The following is a 19,782-nucleotide window of genomic DNA, read 5'->3' on the forward strand; positions in this document are numbered from 1 at the left end:
GTCAAGAGGCATCATTGACACTCCAGGGCTGGCCATCTTCAGCCTATTTAATAAAAAGAGCTTGAGCTGTAACCAGTCTCTTGTTTCAAACCCTTCCTACTATGAGACAGGAGCCGAGAAATCCTGCCTGCTTGAGCTGTAACAAGATTAGAACTGAGGGAGAGAAATACACCAACCTAAAAATTTCAATATATTATAACTTTTCTGAGAGAGAATACTGGAGAAGAATCAAGACCAGGACTGGATGTCCGAAAGAGCTTGCTGGATAAGTGAAATTAAAGCAGAAAACTGGAACGTGCCTAGGTATTGGTGAGTCAGAGACCAGGCTGGGTGAAGCTGGGAGACTAGGATATTTTAGTAAGAGGGAAAAGTACATTCAAAGGGTCAGTGGAGGAAAACAGGAACAGGACTAGAGAAAAAAAATGAATGAATGGGGCGTGGGGTAAAGAAAGGCAGAGCAGGATCTAAAGGAGGTTTGATTGGGCTGTACTTCCTTAGACATGTTTGAGTTTCAGAAGAGGACAGTGGTGAGTCAGTCAAGTATCTGGGGGCATTTTGGAATTAAGGATTCATGGCAGACAGATGGGGAAACAGTGGCTGACTTTATCTTTCTGGGCTCCAAAATCACTGCAGATGGTGATTGCAGCCATGAAATTAAAAGACGCTTGCTCCTTGGAAGAAAAGTTATGACACAACCTAGACAGCATATTAAAAAGCAGAGACATTACTTTGCCAACAAAGGTCCGTCTAATCAAGGCTATGGTTTTTCCAGTAGTCACGTATGGATGTGAGAGTTGGACTATAAAGAAGGCTGAGTGCCGAAGAATGGATGCTTTTGAACTGTGGTGTTGGAGAAGACTCTTGAGAGTCCCTTGGACTGCAAGGAGATCCAACCAGTCCAACCTAAAGGAGATCAGTCCTGGGTGTTCATTGGAAGGACTGATGTTGAAGCTGAAACTCCAATATTTTGGCCACCTGATGTGAAGAGCTGACTCATTGGAAAAGACCTTGATGTTGGGAAAGATTGAGGGCAGGAGGAGAAGGGGATGACAGAGGATGAGATGGTTGGATGGCATCACCGACTCAATGGACATGAGTTTGAGTAAACTCCGGGAGTTGGTTATGGACAGGGAGGCCTGGCGTGCTGCAGTTCATGGGGTCGCAGAGTCGGACACGACTGAGTGACTGAACTGAACTGGAATTAAGGAAGAATTACTCAGGTTAGAGCCTCATTGTGGTAAACAGAGCTGGAGGCTGGCAAGTTGTAGGCAGGAAGTGCAGTTCCCGAAGAGGATCCCACTGGGGGGGCTGAGGATGGGGAGGAAGACAGACTCGAGAGGGAATCCAAGGAACTAACAAACTGGTGAGAGAAGATGAGGGAGAGTTCCACATTATTCTTATGGTTTATCTAGGGACAGTACAGAGGGTGTTTTTACAAAACCTTCAGTACTATGAACGGACTTCCCTGGTGGCTCAGACGGTGAAGCGTCTGTCTACAATGCAGGAGACCCGGGTTCGAGCCCTGGGTTGGGAAGATCCCCTGGAGAAGGAAATGGCAATCCACTCCAGTACTATTGCCTGGAGAATCCCATGGACAGAGGAGCCTGGTAGGCTACAGTCTATGGGGACGCAAAGAGTCGGACACGACTGAGCGGCTTCACTTTCACTTTCAGTACTATGAAAGGGCTGGGGTAGACACTCCTATTTTATAGGTAAGTTAATTTAGAGACAATGGGAATAAGCCAGCATTAAAGTTTCAATCTCTTGTCCCTAGGTTTACATGTTCAAAGTTTGGAAAATGTCCTGGAGGTATTATATGCTGTAACTTCTTTTTTTTTGCAGAATAAAAAATGAATACAGAAACATTAATTCTGACTTGAAATGCAGACACGGGGTGCCATTTTTCTTGTCCATATATCCTCATATAAATGAAGTATGTTTACAAGATGCAAGTGAATTAGAAACATAACAGAAGTGAAAGGAAGAGTCCTAAGCTAGAAGATAAATTTTCCAAGTTGTTAATTTCTCACTCTGTGTCTGACTAAAATGTTCTTTGATTATCAAAAGAAAATTAATTTCTTCAGCTGAATTCTTTCTGTGAAAATCTTTGTGTTTTTCTTTTATCACTCAGCCTGGCCATCTGAAATTAGATGAGGAGCAAGGTCCAGAAAGTTAATTAGCACTAGGCTAACATTTACTGTAACGAATCATTTAGCATTTTTTGGCCACGCACATTTTCCATTAAATTTCCACAAGAAATAAAAAAGACCATTAATATGTTGTGCACAGCAAAGTGTTGGTCATCTAGATCTTAAATGGCTTAGCACTCTGGCTGGCCCTTGCTAAGATTAATTTATAATTTAAAAAATTAGTCATTTACTATACCGTCTGCAAAAAACTTTCCAGAAAAGCATCACTTTTGACTAGCTGGACTTCTCTCCATTTCTAGCCAGGGTCACAGGCTCTCAGTTTCACAAGGACCCCAGAATGCTCCATATCTGTATCTCTGTGGCCACCCTAGTTTATAAACTTAAAATCTACTAGAGCAGGGAAACTGCTGGGATATTTCCTCTCTATGAGAATCTGTTACTGTGATTTGAAATGTGGAGTTAAAACGTCATGTCTTTGTTCACTAGCTTTCAGAGAGCAGTTCTACAATCGCTTCCAGTTACTTAAACCATTTCTACAACAGTCGGCCTCAATTTGTAAACGTTAGGACCACTTGGCTTTGTTAAGAGTGTTGCTTCGAACTCAGATTAATTTGTTTTTCTGGTCAAGTTGCCGTACAAACTGGAAGCAAAAGGGGACAGACCTTAAGACTTCTCAAATGGCTACTCTTAAAGATGTGATGGGAAAAGAACAAACCACAATTATGGAAGAGGAAATTTCCAGTCATGATTAGAAAAGTATTCCCAAGTCCTAAAAAAGAACAAAATAATGCCAATTTGCAGCAATGTGGATGGATGCAGAGATTGTCATAATGAGTTACAGTAAGTCAGAGAAAGACAAATATCATATGATACCAGGTATATGTGGAATCTAAAAAAAAATGGCACAAATGAACTTATTTACAAAACAAATAGAGTCACAGATGTAGAAAAGAAGCTTATGGTTATCAGTGGGGAAAGGGGAGGTGACAGATAAATTGGGAGACTGAAACTGCCATATACACACTACATAAAGCATATAACTAGTAAGGACCTACTGTAGAGCACAGGCAACTCTACTCAATACTCTGTACAGACATATACAGGAAAAGAGTCTGGAAAAAAGCAGATATATGTATAACTGGTTCACTTTGCTGTATACCTGAAACTAATACACCCTTCTAAATCAATTATACTCTAATTGAAAAAAAAAAAATTCTCATGTTGACCAGCCAAATAACAAATGCAGAAATGGATTCCCACTTCCCTACCCCTGCAAACCAACAACAGAATTATGCAACAGGTTCTTAAATGATATTACTATTACTTGTTGGCACAGCATGGCGAAATCTTTACCTTCATTCTGTAACTTTTCACTTACCAACTTAAATGTCAATGTTTTTAAAGCTTTGGGATCATCTACAATCTTCTGTAAATTAGCAGCCACTGTAAAATATAAACACAGAGAAAAAGTGTCCACATTATTTCCAATAACAGTGGATTTTCACATCAGTGCTTCAGAAAATTTGACTAATGATGCAATAACCTGCAAAATAATTTCTTCCACAGACATTACAAAGTCCATAGAAATGACCAAATTACTCTCATAAAGACATTTTCTACCACAGCCTACATCTTCAGTGCATCAATTAATCAGTGTACACTGGTCCCACATTTTCTACAATAAAAGAGAAATTATTTATCAGAGGAAAGTAGAAAATGATAGTAGCCCCCAGTGTTTCCACTACCTGGATTTTCTCAACACTCATTAATAAGAGATGTATTAGCCAGGACAGGGTAGTTCAAAACAAAGAGGAAACTGGTTTCTCTGGAAATAATAGGTCAGCATTTTGAACTCCTGTCCCTATAAATTCACTCAGTAATAAAACACAGTGGATAAGCTCCACAACTCAGGCATGTGTCTTAGTGCTTTCAGAGTACAGTGATCTGTCAAAGCAGTGAATACCACCCTGAGCAACACCTGAGTTGGCTGAACAGGGTCAAGCACTAGAGGTTGTCCATTTGGAGCTCAGTAGTGCAGATACATTTTTAGTAATAGCCAGATTCATCAGAGATCTGTCCTGCTCTCTGTGGCGCCATGATGCTTCATAGAGAAGTCAGCCTTCCCTGCATAGGGTCCTGTTTATGAACAGGATTCTCATGAGATGATGCTGATAGAAATTTAACACCTTGCTCCTTCTACCTCCAAACCCAAAGTATAAAGCATTCAATGTCAAGTACAGGCTGTTGGTCCAAGACAGAGAAGTTGGTATTGAAGAAATTAAGAGAAAGTCCTGTCCATCATTTTTATTTTCCAAGAGGAAAATCCCCTGCCACTTCAATAATCAGCCATCTAAAAAGTTGTCTGAAAACTTGAAGAAAAAATTTAAGAGAAAAATAGTAAACATACAAACATTTTGAGAAAAATGTTTCAAGTATAAAGTTTCTAAGTAGAAAATAATCTGTGCAAATTTTATTTTTCTCTAAGGTAGGCTGAAAACAACCTAGATACATGGAGTTTTGACAGAATAGTTTCATTTAATCCATCTGCTGCAGAGGAAAAGAAATGAAAATTAAATCTTCACTACGGCCTGTTTCTCTTCATAAACCATAATTGCAAACACCGTTTTATCTTCATCTTGACCTCTTAATACTCCCAGTCTGAGTAACTGACAAAGTTTCATTTGTGCTAACACCCCTCACCCCCATTCATCTTTTTCTCTGCTGTATTTTTGCCCACACAAGCAAATGTACACACACATCACATAGAGATCCTGAGCCACCAACTTCCATCTTCTGGCTTCCTCCACAGTTTCCCAAACTTATCTCAGATACAAAAATCATCTGCTAATCAACGAGAAATACCGGCTCATGGAGTGCAAAGCTCTGCTGTAAAATTCTGCCCACTAAAGCCAGTATGATGTCAGGGCGTTCTGACTATATGCAGATTGCAGCAACTGAACAGAGTCACCCTCTTCTTAAAGCATAAAAGTGTTCTAATAGTTCTTTGGATCTGAGCTGATTTCATGAGTGGCCATAAAGTCCCCACATGAATTTCAGCCCTTTCATTAGAGTCTCTCCACTAATGCAGATGATTTACTGCCTTGTTCTGGGTCATCTATTTCCAGTCTGCGCTCTAATGTTCCGCCAAAAGCAGAGCTGCGTCCTACACTAATTCACAACCCTCTCTCTGGTGGACACACATCTGCGCTAGGGCTAGTTTCCAAGGAATGTGGCTAGAAGCAGGCTACAGCCTGGAGGGCAACAGTGAGCTGCTGGCATCTTAAACAATCATCCCAGAAACCACATCCCCAGTTGTGAACCCTGCACCTCGAAGGACATTAGAAATTCAAATTCTGTCTTCTGCTCAAAGCAAAAATAGCAAAACTGGCCACTTACCTGATTACTTATCCCAGCTGCTAGGCTTATTTTCAATTTAGTTGATTCTAATTTGTTGTAAAGTGCTACAAAATAACTTCATTTAACTGACATCACATAAAATTCAGGGTGATGCTAATTCCTCTTCTAGCAGCAATGCTCATTAAAAAGATGGGTGTCACTGTTTTCTCCCTTCTCCCGACTGCACCTGGAGTTCTAAAATAAAAAAACGCTCCTTACCTGGAACGTGACCTAAGAAGGAAGGGCTGGTTGTTACTTTAGACTTCCTCAAGTATGTGCTGATAACTTCACCTTTTAAGATACTCCAGTTTCAAAAAAAAAAAAAAGGCGGGGGGGGGGGTGGCCTTCTAAACTCAGTGATCGTCAACTCATTTCGGATCCCTCTCAGCTTTCCCAAGTAAGACTCACTCACCTAGTTTCTGAGGCAGACTCTGTGTTACTTCTTGAACTTGTCCCTCCCCTCCTCCCCAGCCCACTGCCTTTGGTCTTGGTGCTTTCTCTGTGTCTTGACCACACAGGACACAGGTGATACTCACTGAGGCCTTCTTGCCTACACTGGGGTACATGACACCTTTGTGTGAACAGTCGTTTGTTTTTTTTTTTTTTCTATTCTTGTGTCCCTGCATCACACTTCAGGCTTGAATCTCTATCAGGGCTAGACATTTCTGTCTGCTCTCTTGGATAACATCTGGCCTAAGTATTGTCCTTTATAAAGCTGTAATAATAACATTAACCACATGGGAAAAGGATGCTAATGTTCAATACTCCCGTGAATCTAACAGAGAAGGAAACAGGGGACTGTCCCAGGGGATAATGGAGTTGCTATCTCTCTGGCAAACTAAGTCAAGCATTCTCCAGACGCTGGCTTCTCCATAATTTCCTTGTACTACTCAAATTCTGCACACTTTGACAGCAAAGTCACAGTTAGATAATGGCTATTTACAGTTTGTGTTTGTATTCTGAGTGATCATTCAAAACATGAACTTTTCTCCCCACATGCTAGCGTGTTTCACCTTAATCTCATATTGTAGTGATGTTCTAATGGAGGTGACTTACTTGGAGCTATTCTCAAACAAAAGCTTTGGGGAAAAACACACCAAATGAACCCCAAGGCTGATGTATTCCCCGAGCAAGAAATTCTGAGACAAAAGTACAGACTTGGGTTACCTGACAAGATGATAACATCATAGAATGTTTTACTCAAAGACACACCCTGTAGGTTGCATGGGTACAGAAAGGTGGCATGAGATTACAAAGATAGAGACGTAGGTGCCAAAAGAGAATTCAAGCTCGAAATAAGGAGGAGAGGAGAGGCTAGGAGGCTGGGTTTCTTAGATACTGCTGGAACACTACTGCAAAGTCATGGCTAATTAACAACTCAGTTTGGGACAAAGGAAGAGATCCACCCTATAATTTTCTCTAAATGTCTGGGCTCTTATCTTCAGGAGATGCAGCACAGCACAGCGTGCAACAGCCTGAACTCTCCAGCCACGGTGCCTGCGTTCAAATCCCCCCTCCTTAGAGCTGCATGGCCCCATGAACTTGGGCAAGGTTTCTTAGCCTCTTTGTGCTAGAAGTTATGCGTCTGTAAGAGGTAGATGGTAATGGTGCCTACTAACAGGGTTGTTCTTAGGATTAAGTTAATAGCAAAGAGCTTAGAATGGTGCCTGATGTGTAGCAAGTGCATAATAAACATTAGCTTGTTGCCTCTACCCGGGACACCTGCAAATCTTAACTGGTTTCCTTGCCTTCAGTCTAAACGTCTCAAGAGCCCTGTTTCTCACACCAGTTACCTGGAGAATTTAAGTCATAAACTGGAACATGTTGCCTCGTTAGGTAATACTTTTTAATCGTTTCCATCAACTTTGGGATAAAGCTCAAGTTTTTAATGTGGTCCATCAGACCCTCCATGGTCCAGCCTCACCTCCCTAGATATTTTTTTTTCTTTTTGCCATTTTCTACCCTGAAATTTTCCCAGGAAAAGTTCTGTAACCGTCACTCTCCTCTACCTCTCTACCACCAAGTACTGAAATTGTGTTTTTTTCCATCTGATTTCCCCACTATATACGGATACCTCAGACAAAATCAGCCTTCTGTGCAAAAGGCTTAACGTTGACACACATGCATTCATTCCTGTTGTTCAGTCAGTGAGTCGTGTCCAACTCTTTGCGACCCCATGAACTGCAGCATGCCAGCCTTCCCTGTCCTTCACTATCTCCCAGAGTTTGCTCAAACTCACATCCATTGAGTCAGCAATGCCATCAACCATCTCATCCTCTGTCGCCCTCTTCTCCTCTTGCCTTCAATCTTTCCCAGAATCAGGGTCTTTTCCAGTGAATCAGCTCTTCACATCAGGTGGTCAAAGCATTGGAACCTCAGCTTCCTTCCAATCAGTCCTTCCAATGAATATTCAGGGCTGATTTCCTTTAGGACTGACTGGTTTGACTTCCTTGCTGTCCAAGGGACTCTCAAGAGTCTTCTCCAGCACCATAATTAGTAAGCTTCAATTCCTCAGCACTCAGTCTTCTTTATGGTCCAACTCTCACATCAGTACATGACTACTGGAAAAGCCATATATGTCATATATATATGTCTCATATGTTTCATATATATATGAGACATATATCCACCTACACAGAAAGTGATGATTTTTTCACGACCTCAACTGCTACACGTATAACCTCCACCATCTTCTCTAGATTTCTACAATAACCTGTTGTCTCCCTGCTCCCATCCCACTCGCTCAGGTCTGACCTCCACCCAGCAATCAGATGAGCCTTCTAACATATAATTAGAGCATGTGATTTTTCTATTCAAAGTCCCCTGCCCACTTTGCAGCTCAGAGTGAGAAAGCAGCCTCTACAAGGAGCAAGCCTCCCAGTCCACGTCTGACCTCATCCCACATCGTTCCATTTCCAGCTGCCCCTGCTTCAACCACAGCAGCCTCGGGTCTGCTTCCCAGGTGCTCAGAGCCAGCTTCCATTCAAGACCCTCTGTGCACGCTGTTCCCTGCTTCTCCATGACTCTCCCTTCCAAGCTGCTGCTCACATGTCTCCAGCTACCCTATCAATACCCCTACACAGCCCACTCTCTACTTCTTTACCTAGAACTTTTTTCATAGCATTTATCATCACCAGACCTGCTATATATTTATGAATTTCTGGATACAGCTTTTCACTCACCACCCCACTCCCCACAAGGCACAGAAACAGAAACTCCAGTGACTGCAGGAACTTCACCTGTCTGCTCATTGCTACGTTCCTAGTGCCTGACATGTAGTGTCAACACAGAGGGTTCTAAGACTCTCAAAATCTTGGGTTAATACCCTCTTACAGAAGAATTATTCATATCTTAGGAGGTCTACAAATGTGTCTCCTAAGCAGTAACCTAGTTTATTTTCCCAAAGCAAATCAATTAACTCTTGGCTCATCTCAAATGAATACTCAGTATCCCTAGGCAACCATGACTTTAAAGACTGGTCATCAACAGGCACATGGAAAATGCTCAGCATCGCTAATTCCTAAAGAAATACAAATCAAAACCACAATGAAAGACCACCTCACACCAGTCAGAATGGTCATCATTAAAAAGTCTACAAAATAACAAATCCTGGGGAGGGCATGGAGAAAAGGCAATTCTCCTACACTGTTGGTGGGATGGTCATCAACCACTGTTAGTGGCTGATGCAGCCACTATGGAAAACAGTATGGAGGTGCCTCAAAAAAAGTAAAGCTGTAATTACTGTATGACTCAGCTATCCCAGTCCTGAGCACATATACACAGAGAAAGCTATCATTCAAAAAGATACCCCCACCCCTGTGTTCACAGCAGCACTATTCACAGCAGCCAAGACATGGGGGCGACCTGAATGTCCCTCAACAGAGGAAAGGATAAAGCAGATGCGGTACAGACATGAGGGAATACTACTCAGCCGTAAAAAGAACGAAATGATGCCATGTGCAGCAACGTGGATGGACTCAGAGACGATCACACTGAGTGAAGCAAGTCAGATAGAAAGACAAATGCCATATAATATCACTTATGTGGAAATCTAAAATACGGCACAAATGAACCTATCCACAAAACAGAAACAGACACAGACACAGAGAACAGACTTGTGATCCCCAAGGGGTGGCGGGGAGAGCAGGAGAGGGATGGACTGGGAGCTGGGACTAGCAGATGCAAGCTATTATACATACAGTGGATAAACCACAAGCCCCTACTGTACAGCACAGGGAACTATATTCAGTATCCTGTGAATAAACCATGATGGAAAAGACTATAAGAACATATGTATATGTATAACTGAATCTCTTTGCTGCACAGCAGAAACTAACAAAACATTGCAAATCAACTATACTTTAGTAAAAAAAAAAATAATAAAGACTGGCCATGTTTCTTTTAAAACTGAGATATATGTCTCTTTCAATTCTGGTGTCCTCGTATGTATGCCCAGTAGTGCTGGGTAGTGGATTCATGTTGATGTATGGCAAAACCAATACAATATTGTAAAGTAAAAAATAAAATAAAATAAAACTGAGATATAAATAACATATAATACCGTATTAGTTTCAGGTGTACAACATATTTTTTATGTATATATATGTTATGTATCATCCCCACATCAGGTCTAATCAACATCCATCACCACATGCCGGGCCCAGGGTGGAGCCACAGTGAGTCCCCAAAAGCCCACTGACAACTGTTTCTCAGGCCACTGTAGCCTCGTGTATTCTGTGGACATGAACCCCTTTGGCTTTCAAAGCTAGATGGGTTGGGGGCTCATCTCTCAAGTGCAGGTCTTAAAAGCTGGGGTGCTAGAGGTGGGCTTCAAACCCTCCTCAGGGAGAAGCTTGGAGTTGCGTTCCCTCCCAGTGTGGGACATCATGTCATCATGGGCCATAGGGCACAACTGTGTCTCAGCCCCTTCCACTCATTTCAGTGTGGGCTTTTTCTTGTTTGCCTGATATGAAGAAGCTGCCCAGCTAACTTGAGGGTTTCTTTCAAAGGAAATTATTCCACACATAGCTACAGATTCAGTGTGTCTATGGCTGATTTCAGCATCCTCCTGTGTCAACATCTTTAACTGGAACCCAGGATTTATCTTGACCCATTTCTCTCATCTGTTACCTCTCATCTGTCTGCAAATCTATCTGCAATTTCCAACAGTTTTGCCTTTAATATAGATTTGCAGTGATTTATCTCTTTTCATCTCTCTCTCCTTCTCTCTATTTCATCCACAAGGAAGCACCAAGATTGACTGAATTTCACTCCTTTTTTTCAGAGGAGAGTCTAGCTCACTTTCCAGGTAAACTAGCCAGACTAGCATAAGTGGCCCCCAGACAAAGGGAACCCACAGTGATGGACATGGTGAGTGCTGGCATGACCTCAAGGCCAGCTGCCACAGTAGGGACCAAAGGTCACAGCACTGACCTTCCCTGGTACAGCTCTCCCCTGGGAAATGAGAGCGCCCATGCCCGGAGGAACAGTCCCCAGATGGGTCCACGCAGGACCACAGCAGTGAGCGCTATACGGTGCTGCCCAGGCCTTCTCTTCAGGAACGAGGCAACCGCCCTGCCATCTGCAGGGGTTTCTCGTGGCTAATGAGTCTCAACTTCATCCCTCTTTGGGGATTCCCTTCACCCAAGTGTGCTGTTTCTCCCCAAAGGCAGCCTGTGTCAGTGGACTGGTCATGAGGGCAGAAAGGCCCCAGTGCCTCAAGGCAGGACCATTCCAAGGGTCAGCTCTGATCCAAAGCTCCCTGTGGGATCAGCGAAAGCTTTGGCTGTGGTTGAATCCTAGTTTTAATTCTTCCATCTGCAAAATTCTACTTCCTTTAGTCCCTCACAGATGTCAACCATGAAAGCACTCCTCAAAAAATCACCTGCATGCAAAAGTATGCCTCCGAGTCTTCTCCCTGGGGAAACTTAGGACTCCATCCATGGATAGACGTTATACAATCATCTCAGAAGGTGTTCTCATTATTAAAATTTTAGGACAGTACAAATGATAGATAAAATGTTCAGGGAAAAGGGGGGGAATCAGTGTATCATATGACATTTTTCTTTGCATTTTGCTCAAAATTGGGATCCTGGATGATGGAGAAAAGCAGTAGTTTAAAAGAGATTTTAGGAATGTTACAGGTACTATAAGCAAGCAACCTTTGACATCACAATTTTAAATAGAGTCGAGTATTATTATTTACATGTAGCAGGAAGGGATTATGGGGAAATAATAGAAACAGAAATCTACTTGACATTCTCATTAAGGTTTGGGCAGATTCCAGTTAATTACTATTATCCTGGTGTAATGGGAAAGTCTGAAACAGTATGGAATAGCTAAAGTGGCTGTATTGAATGTGTCCTCTAAAATATAATAATAAAACTGATATTTTTATCCTGAACTTCCTTTACTGTGCTTAAGGTATAGTTTTATGAACTGGACCACAGCGTGGTAATCAAAGTGTCCAATAATCATTATGTTATTATCGTTCACTTTGAAAGCAATGAAATGGTATAATCAATGCAACTGCAGCCTCACTTAGCTGGTAGAGGTGATGCACCATTCTGTTTATAGTTTACTGTGAACAATGGCTAAACTTTAAAGTCATGCTTGTCAAGATTACCCAACATTCATCTGAGATACAGATAAGAATGTATTTGTTTTGGAAGAGAAAAGAGGATTACTGCTTAGAAGACACAGTTGTTGAAAGGATGTTAGTTCTTTAAAAAAAAAAATAGGAAGAATTCTATTAGCCTGGGATTTTTAGTATTGGAACCCTCTAAATTGTAGGCAAAATTTTGTCCTCACATTACTGGGGAAAGGGAGTGTAGCTTTTATCAGATTCTTATGGGGCCATGTCCTTAATAACCTCAATAATCCTTGTTCCAAATATTTATTACCATCTTCTCTTACACTAATGCAAGCAACTCAGAGGTGGGCCTTTTGTTTCTTTTTATAACAGCCTTACTGAAGTATAAGTGACATACAATAAACTGTACCTATTTACAGAGTACAATGTGGTGAATTTTGACAGGTGTTATAAGCTAATAAAACCATCAACACAAGCAGGATAATCAACATATTCATCACATCCCAAAATTTCCCCAGACCCTTTGTAATCAACCCCATTATCCCTCACTTTTATTCTCTCCAGGAAACCACGATTCCATTTTCTGTCACTGTAAACCAGCTTGCATTTTCTGAAATTTCATTAAAGTGGAGTCATAAGGTCTGTACTCATTTTGTCTGGCTTTTCTCACACGTCATAATCATTCTGAAATCTATCCATGTGGCAGGTGTATCAGAAATTCGTTTTTTGCTAAGAAGTGTTCCACTGTATGAGTCTATGACAGTTTGTTTTTGTATTCACCTCTTGATGGACATTAGGACTGTTTCCAGGGTTTGCTATTAAAAATAAAGCGGTCATCAACATTCGTACACATGTCTTTGTATAGACATATGTCTCCCTTTCACTTGGGTAGATACCTAGGAGTAGAATGGGTAGATCATATGGTGAAAGTGAAAGTCGCTCAGTCGTGTCTGACTCTTTGTGAACCCATGGACTATATATATAGTCCCTGGGATTCCCCAGGCCAGAATACTAGAGTTGGCAGCCTTTCCCTTCTCCAGGGGATCTTCCCAACCAAGAGATCAAACCCAGGTCTCCCACACTGCAGGCAGATTCTTTAGCAGCTGAGCCACAAGGGAAGCTCAGATCAGATGGTAGACATATGTTTACCTTTTAAAGAAATTGACAAAATGTTTCTGAGGGTGATTGTGCCATTTTTATAATGCCACCAGCAGTGTAAGAGAGAGATCCAGTTTCTCACACACTTTTCAGCACTTAGTGTGATTAGTCATTTTAATTTTAGCCATTCTAATTAATTCGTAGTGAAGTTTCACCGTAGTTTTAAATTGCATTACCTTAATAGCACATCCTTCCAAGTTCATATTTGGGAGTCTTTTTATAGCCACTTTCTGACAAAGTATTAAGAGGTTCCATAAAAACAAGTGTGGCTTTCCTGGGTTAAGTTGAAGGTTTTTTTCAACAAAGAACCAAAAGTTTTTGTTGTGGTACCCTAGGCATTTCTTCAAGAAGAAAAATGTTCCGGGAGTGTGTATCAGATCTTCTAGACCATGTAGCCAATGAATAACACATTCACACAGGTATCAGACAGCGCTCCAGCAGCACCTGCCTACGTCCTGGAAAGTCTCCCAGAGTTTCCTGTGCTGCTCAGACACCTCAGTTCTCTTCCCCTGGGGGTTTGTTAACGTGCAAGTCTCAAGTCTGAGTTGAATTAAAGAAAAGAAGGAAACGATCATATCACAGAAGGGAGAAGAGATAAGACATAGGAAATTCATCCAACTTTGATTTCTGGAGGCACCAAGAAAAGCTTTTCCATGTCCACAGCAAAAAGGTTTTATTTAATTATGCTAGATATCTAGATTCCAAGAGAAGAGTCTTACACCCAGAGGCACATTCCCAAAATATTAACACGACTATCTGTATCAAAAGCATGAAGCCAAGAAAATACTCAGGGAATCTGAGGACAAGCTCACGACCACTGCTGAGGGAAGACTTACACCCGCATTAACTAAGTACAACCAAGACAAACAGCTGACTGCTCTCCAGTGTACTGTATGTATAAGACTAAAAACAACCTGTCTCCCCCTTGGTGCCTATAATCCCTTGATTAAAAACAAAAACACTCACACAAATAAGTCTGTACAACCTAAGTCTGTATAAGTCTTTAAGCCGTCTCTACAATCTTGTAAAATCTTGTAACTTTTAGGAAAATTTTGATCAGTCAGAGGAAAGATGCCAAAGGGAAATAAAACAATGAACTTCACAGGACGGATTATTTTTTTTCTTATTGTCACTCTCGTTTTACCTTAATCTGTTTTATAAAGAGGTTCTGCAATCAGTTCAGTTCAGTTGCTCAGTCGTGTCCGACTCTTTGCGACCCCATGAATCGCAGCACGCCAGGCCTCCCTGTCCATCCCCAACTCCCGGAGTTCACTCAAATTCACATCCATCGAGTTGGTGATGCCATCCAGCCATCTCATCCTCTGTCGTCCCCTTTTCCTCCTGCCCTCAATCCCTCCCAGCATCAGAGTCTTTTCCATTGAGTCAACTCTTCTCATGAGGTGGCCAAAGTACTGGAGTTTCAGCTTTAGCCATGTATTAATAAAACGCACACAGGCTTAAGGATTAATCCAGTGGCTTCTGGGCTGGGAAAAACTTCAGAAAAGTTAAAATTAATGAGACAGTAAACACCCTGATATGAGGAATACTGCTTAAATTACAGGCCAACACAGCCAACTGAGGCCAAGTCACCTGGCCTGAGCACAAAGAGAGGAGAAATCGGAAGGTCTGAGCCTGGCACGCGGTGGCAGCCTGCCAGACACAAGCAGTTCTCACGCTGGGGCCCCACCCACGCAGTGGAGGAGAGAGCTGGCCTTCTGTTTACATCTCCTGGCACTGCCCCAGAGAAGGATACTTCTTTTATCTTTACCACTTGAAGTCTCTTCTTTCTTTTTCAAGCTATACTCCACAGCCTTTAAAGTAAGGGTTTAGTAGCCAGTGAATGGTATGGAGCAAGGCTGAACCATTATTTTCTTTAATAATAAGAAATGAAAACAAGGGCTGCCTGAGTCTTCACTCTAGGTTAGTTCATGGCCTAAAAAACAAAGGACATGGTCACCCTCCTTACAAGGGGCCAGGCTGAGGTTCCTTGAAAGCAGACACTGCCAGTCACCTCGAGATCTCCCGTTAGTTAGTATCCAGCACTAGGCCTAGCCCCCAGCAGACACTGGACAAGTTAACAAAGAAAAGATCAGCAAGCACTTGGCTGCCAAGATTAGAAAGCATTATTTTCAGAAGCTGACATCTCCTCACCTCAAAGGTGAAGAAGATAAGCAGAGCTGATTAGGGTGAAGTTACAAAAGCTTGTTGTATGAGAACTCCACCCTCCACTGAACATGACCATCTCACCCTGCAGAAGTCACCTCGCTGACAGCTGTCCTTCTCCCCGAGTGGCAAAGGCCAAGGAGGTGCTCAGACTCCTTGTCTGTTTAGCTCACTGCTGTACACCCAATACCCAGCACAGGGTCTGCCTCAAAGGAGGTGTACATAACTCAAGATGGAATGAATGAAAAGAAACTAGTGGTCTATTATTTTCAAAGATAACATGTTAACTCTTCCAGGCATCTGCAATTAAATCTGAACCTTACTCTCTCCTTAGCAGAGGATCTGTTTCACAGTAAGGAAAGGCTAGGCAATTAGAAACTAGTGGAGATGGAATTATTCTCCTTTATGGTGGAAGGAAGGGGTGAAGCCTCTCTGTCCCTAAAATTTGACTAAACTTATAAGAAGTTCAGTCATTCAGGTGTATACCTTCTGATTAAAGCACATTTAACTTGAGACATCCTCACTCCTGCTTCCTGTGTTAGGTCTTCCAGAGGCTGGAGGTTGGGTATGAACTCACACTTACCCCATCTTTTAATTATCCAAGATGGTCAAAATAACGCCCGATGTCTCCTCTCCCTCGAGCATACCGTAGGACTCAGACTGTGTTCTCCTACACTCCCGTGCCTGCTCCCATCCCAACTTGAAAACTCAGAGCCTTCTGGACTCTTAATTTCTGCTGTTTCCAACCTTCCAGAGTCTCAAGGCAGGGAGAGGTGGGCAGAAGTACTAACTCAAAGATCCTTCAGGCATCTATTTCATCATGAGGACATATTAAGAGCTGATGAGATCACTGAGAGCTCAGCTCCTCTGAGTTATAGGGCAAAGGCTGGGGATACAAAGCACAGAGTGTTAGAAGTTGGGTTCAAGAGTATTCAAGCTATTGCTTGTTAAAACCCATTACTTTTTAAAAGCAGGTGAGCATTCTCATACGTATACTGTAAGCATCCAGCTATTAAACTAATTATTAAACTAATCTTAAAAGAGTGTGTACCCTAAGCTGGTGTTCCTGCTAGATTTAGGGGATATGCAAATACAAGTAATGCAAACCTTGCCTTGCTTACTGTGTGGGTGGATTCATAGAGGAAGAATCACATGAGCGCTGCTGGTGAGGTAGGAATATGGAGCGAGGACAGCACAGAGGCAAACAGCAGAGAGAGAACCCGCCTGCAGTGCAGGAGGCCTGGGTTCCATCCCTGGGTTCCATCCATTGGAAATGGCAACCCTCTCCAGTATTCTTGCCTAGAGAATCCCCATGGACAGGGAGACTGGCGGGCTACAGCTACGGGGTCGCAAAGAGTCTGCACGACTAAGTGACTAAGCACAGCAGAGCAGGCTTCAGAGACAAAGCAGAGCAGGCCTCTGACCTTGCTTCTAACCTGCCTGGCCACTGCCCTGACTGCGAGCTTCTGCCTGCTGACTTCCAGCAGGAGGACTTCCAGCGCCACAGGTAAGAAAGGAGGCATCTTGAGACTGTTGAGCCCCTGGAGGGGATCTGGCCGACCAAGCTCCGGGTTTAACGATATTCCAAGTTTTACAAGACAAAACAAATAGCATTAACATGAAACCAGAGCCGCAATTTGCTCACAGATTTATGACGATAACAGTTTTCAACCTGGGATTATAAACCAGGACTGAACTGCAAATCTCTGAGGTCTCACCCACGGAGCGGATGCGCTGCCTGGGACCTGCTGCCAATTGGGACTCCAGATGTGCTGTGACACCAGGGACCTCCCAGCACTGTTTGAATCTGGATGGTGGTTGAAACCTAATTCAGTGATGTATCCTCTGCTGTGTCTATTTCTCTTTTAATGTTAATGCTAGTATATTAAAAGTAAGCTAGATAATTCTCTCATAAATATTGGTATTATTTATTTATATATAATGAGTGGCTTATTTTGTTAACAAATCCTTTGAACCGGAGACAAATGTGAAAACTTTCGGCAAAATAGGGATGAGGGGAGACACAGGTGAGGAGCCAGCTGAGGCCAGGCTTCCACCAGGGAGTGCGGACTTTCTGCTATAGGAACAGGGCTTTAAACATGACACCAGGTAATAATGATGTTAACTGTATGTATTGAGGAATGTTATTATTTATGAAAGCTTGGAGAAATAAAATTTGGGTTTGGCTTTGTAAAAGTAAAAATACCTTAACAGTCAAGTGGCATGCTGACTAGAACTAAAAATACCATTATATATGTCAACTGACTGTGTGCGTGTTAGTTGCTCAATTGTGTCCGGCTCTTCGTGACCCCATGGACTGTAACTCGTCAGGCTGCCCTGTCCATGGGATTTCCCAGGCATGGGAATGGGTTGCCTGGAATGGGTTGCCATTTCCTCCTCCAGGGGATCTTTCCCACCAGGGGATCAAACCGCCTCTCCTGCATTGGCAGGTGGATTCTTTACTGCTGAGCCACCTGGGGAAGCCCTGACAACTTATTAATACATTTTTAAATGAAAAGCTTTATACATGTAGAGCCAGTATTCATATTTACGGCTCATGTAAAGTGATGTCCTCACATAGACTCTGAAAGAAGTTAATAAATAAAAAATATTGTCTGGGTTAAGATAAATTAAAGTGAGCTTTAAAATACCCGACTTTGGTGCTCTCCTGCAGGCAGCTCTGCCTCGTATATTCTAAGATGCCTGGGTGCATGGGATGTGGGTTTTCATGCAACTAACCTTACATAGAGGAGCTTTTTCCTCCCAATGATTCATTAATTGAGAAATCACTGTATCTCGCTATGTTAATTGCCCTAATTGAACAGATAAGAAACCTCCTAAGAGGGACTTCATTTTTCTTTCCTGTTATGTTTTCTTCAGTTCAGTCACTCAGTCGTGTCCAACTCTTTGCGACCCCATGAATTACAGCACTCCAGGCCTCCCTGTCCATCACCATCTCCCGGAGTTCACTCAGACTCACATCCATCAAGTCAGTGATGCCATCCAGCCATCTCATCCTCTGTCGTCCCCTTCTCCTCCTGCCCCCAATCCCTCCCAGCATCAGAGTGTTTTCCAGTGAGTCAACTCTTTGCATGAGGTGGCCAAAGTACTGGAGTTTCAGCTTTAGCATCATTCCCTCCAAAGAAATCCCAGGGCTGATCTCCTTCAGAATGGACTGGTTGGATCTCCTTGCAGTCCAAGGGACTCTCAAGAGTCTTCTCCAACACCATAGTTCAAAAGCATCAATTCTTCGGTGCTCAGCTTTCTTCACAGTCCAAATTTCACATCCATACATGATCACTGGAAAAACCATAGCCTTGACTAGACGGACCTTTATTGGCTAAGTAATGTCTCTGCTTTTGAATATGCTGTCTAGGTTGGTCATAACTTTTCTTCCAAGGAGTAAGCGTCTTTTAATTTCATGGATGCAATCACCATCTGCAGTGATTTTGGAGCCCCCCAAAATAAAGTCTGACACTGTTTCCACTGTTTCTGCATCTATTTCCCATGAAGTGATGGGACCCGATGCCATGATCTTCGTTTTCTGAATGTTGGGCTTTAAGCCAACATTTTCACTGTCCTCTTTCACTTTCATCAAGAGGCTTTTTAGTTCCTCTTCACTTTCTTCCCTGGAGGCTCAGAGGTTAAAGCATCTGCCTGCAATGCGGGAGACCCAGGTTCGATCCCTGGGTCGGGAAGATCCTCTGGAGAAGGAAATGGCAACCCACTCCAGTATTCTTGCCTAGGAAATCCCATGGGCGCAGGAGTCTGGTGGCCTATAGTCCACAGGATCGCAAGGAGTGGGACACGACTGAGCGACCTCACTTCACTTCACTTTCTGCCATAAGGGTGGTGTCATCTGCACCACAGATGCAGTAGTAAGAGCTATTATTACACACAAATTAAAAAAAAAAATAACAGTGGGAGAAAAAAAATCAGTGGAAGAACTTCAGAACTGATCATTTTTGTTTGTACATTTGTGTATTTTACCAAAACACTGTATGAATAAAAGTATCAGTGGAAAAGCAGCTTACATTGTGTCCTGATATGAGGAGGTTAACCTGTGATAACCCCTGCTAACATCCAGGGGTTATCAACTCCAGCCTTTCTTCTTCAGGCAGGATTGTTGTACATCATTCAAGCCTGGGAGGAAATTGTTTATCCTATATCTGAGATTGTCTACAGAAGGCCATTCTGATATTCCTTTATTACCCATTTTCATAGCATACCAGTTACAATATTATTACATGGTAGCTCATCTTAATGAAACCAGTAGCCTTACTGAACTTTTGGTGGGTAAAGGGCATTAATTTAGAGGGAACA

General features: G+C 42.5%; 1 protein-coding gene across 1 annotated transcript in view; it reads right to left on the reverse strand.

Moving 5' to 3' along the window:
* The window catches only part of STK39 (serine/threonine kinase 39), a 318,038-nt gene that overhangs the window by 16,716 nt on the left and 281,540 nt on the right, over positions 1-19,782 (reverse strand). The window contains exon 17 of the mRNA XM_018064061.1: positions 3,529-3,593. Coding sequence (XP_017919550.1) covers positions 3,529-3,593 — 65 coding nt within the window. The remainder of the gene's footprint in view (positions 1-3,528; positions 3,594-19,782) is intronic.

The sequence above is a fragment of the Capra hircus genome, chromosome 2 (assembly GCF_001704415.2).
Source record: "Capra hircus breed San Clemente chromosome 2, ASM170441v1, whole genome shotgun sequence".
NCBI lineage: Eukaryota > Metazoa > Chordata > Mammalia > Artiodactyla > Bovidae > Capra > Capra hircus.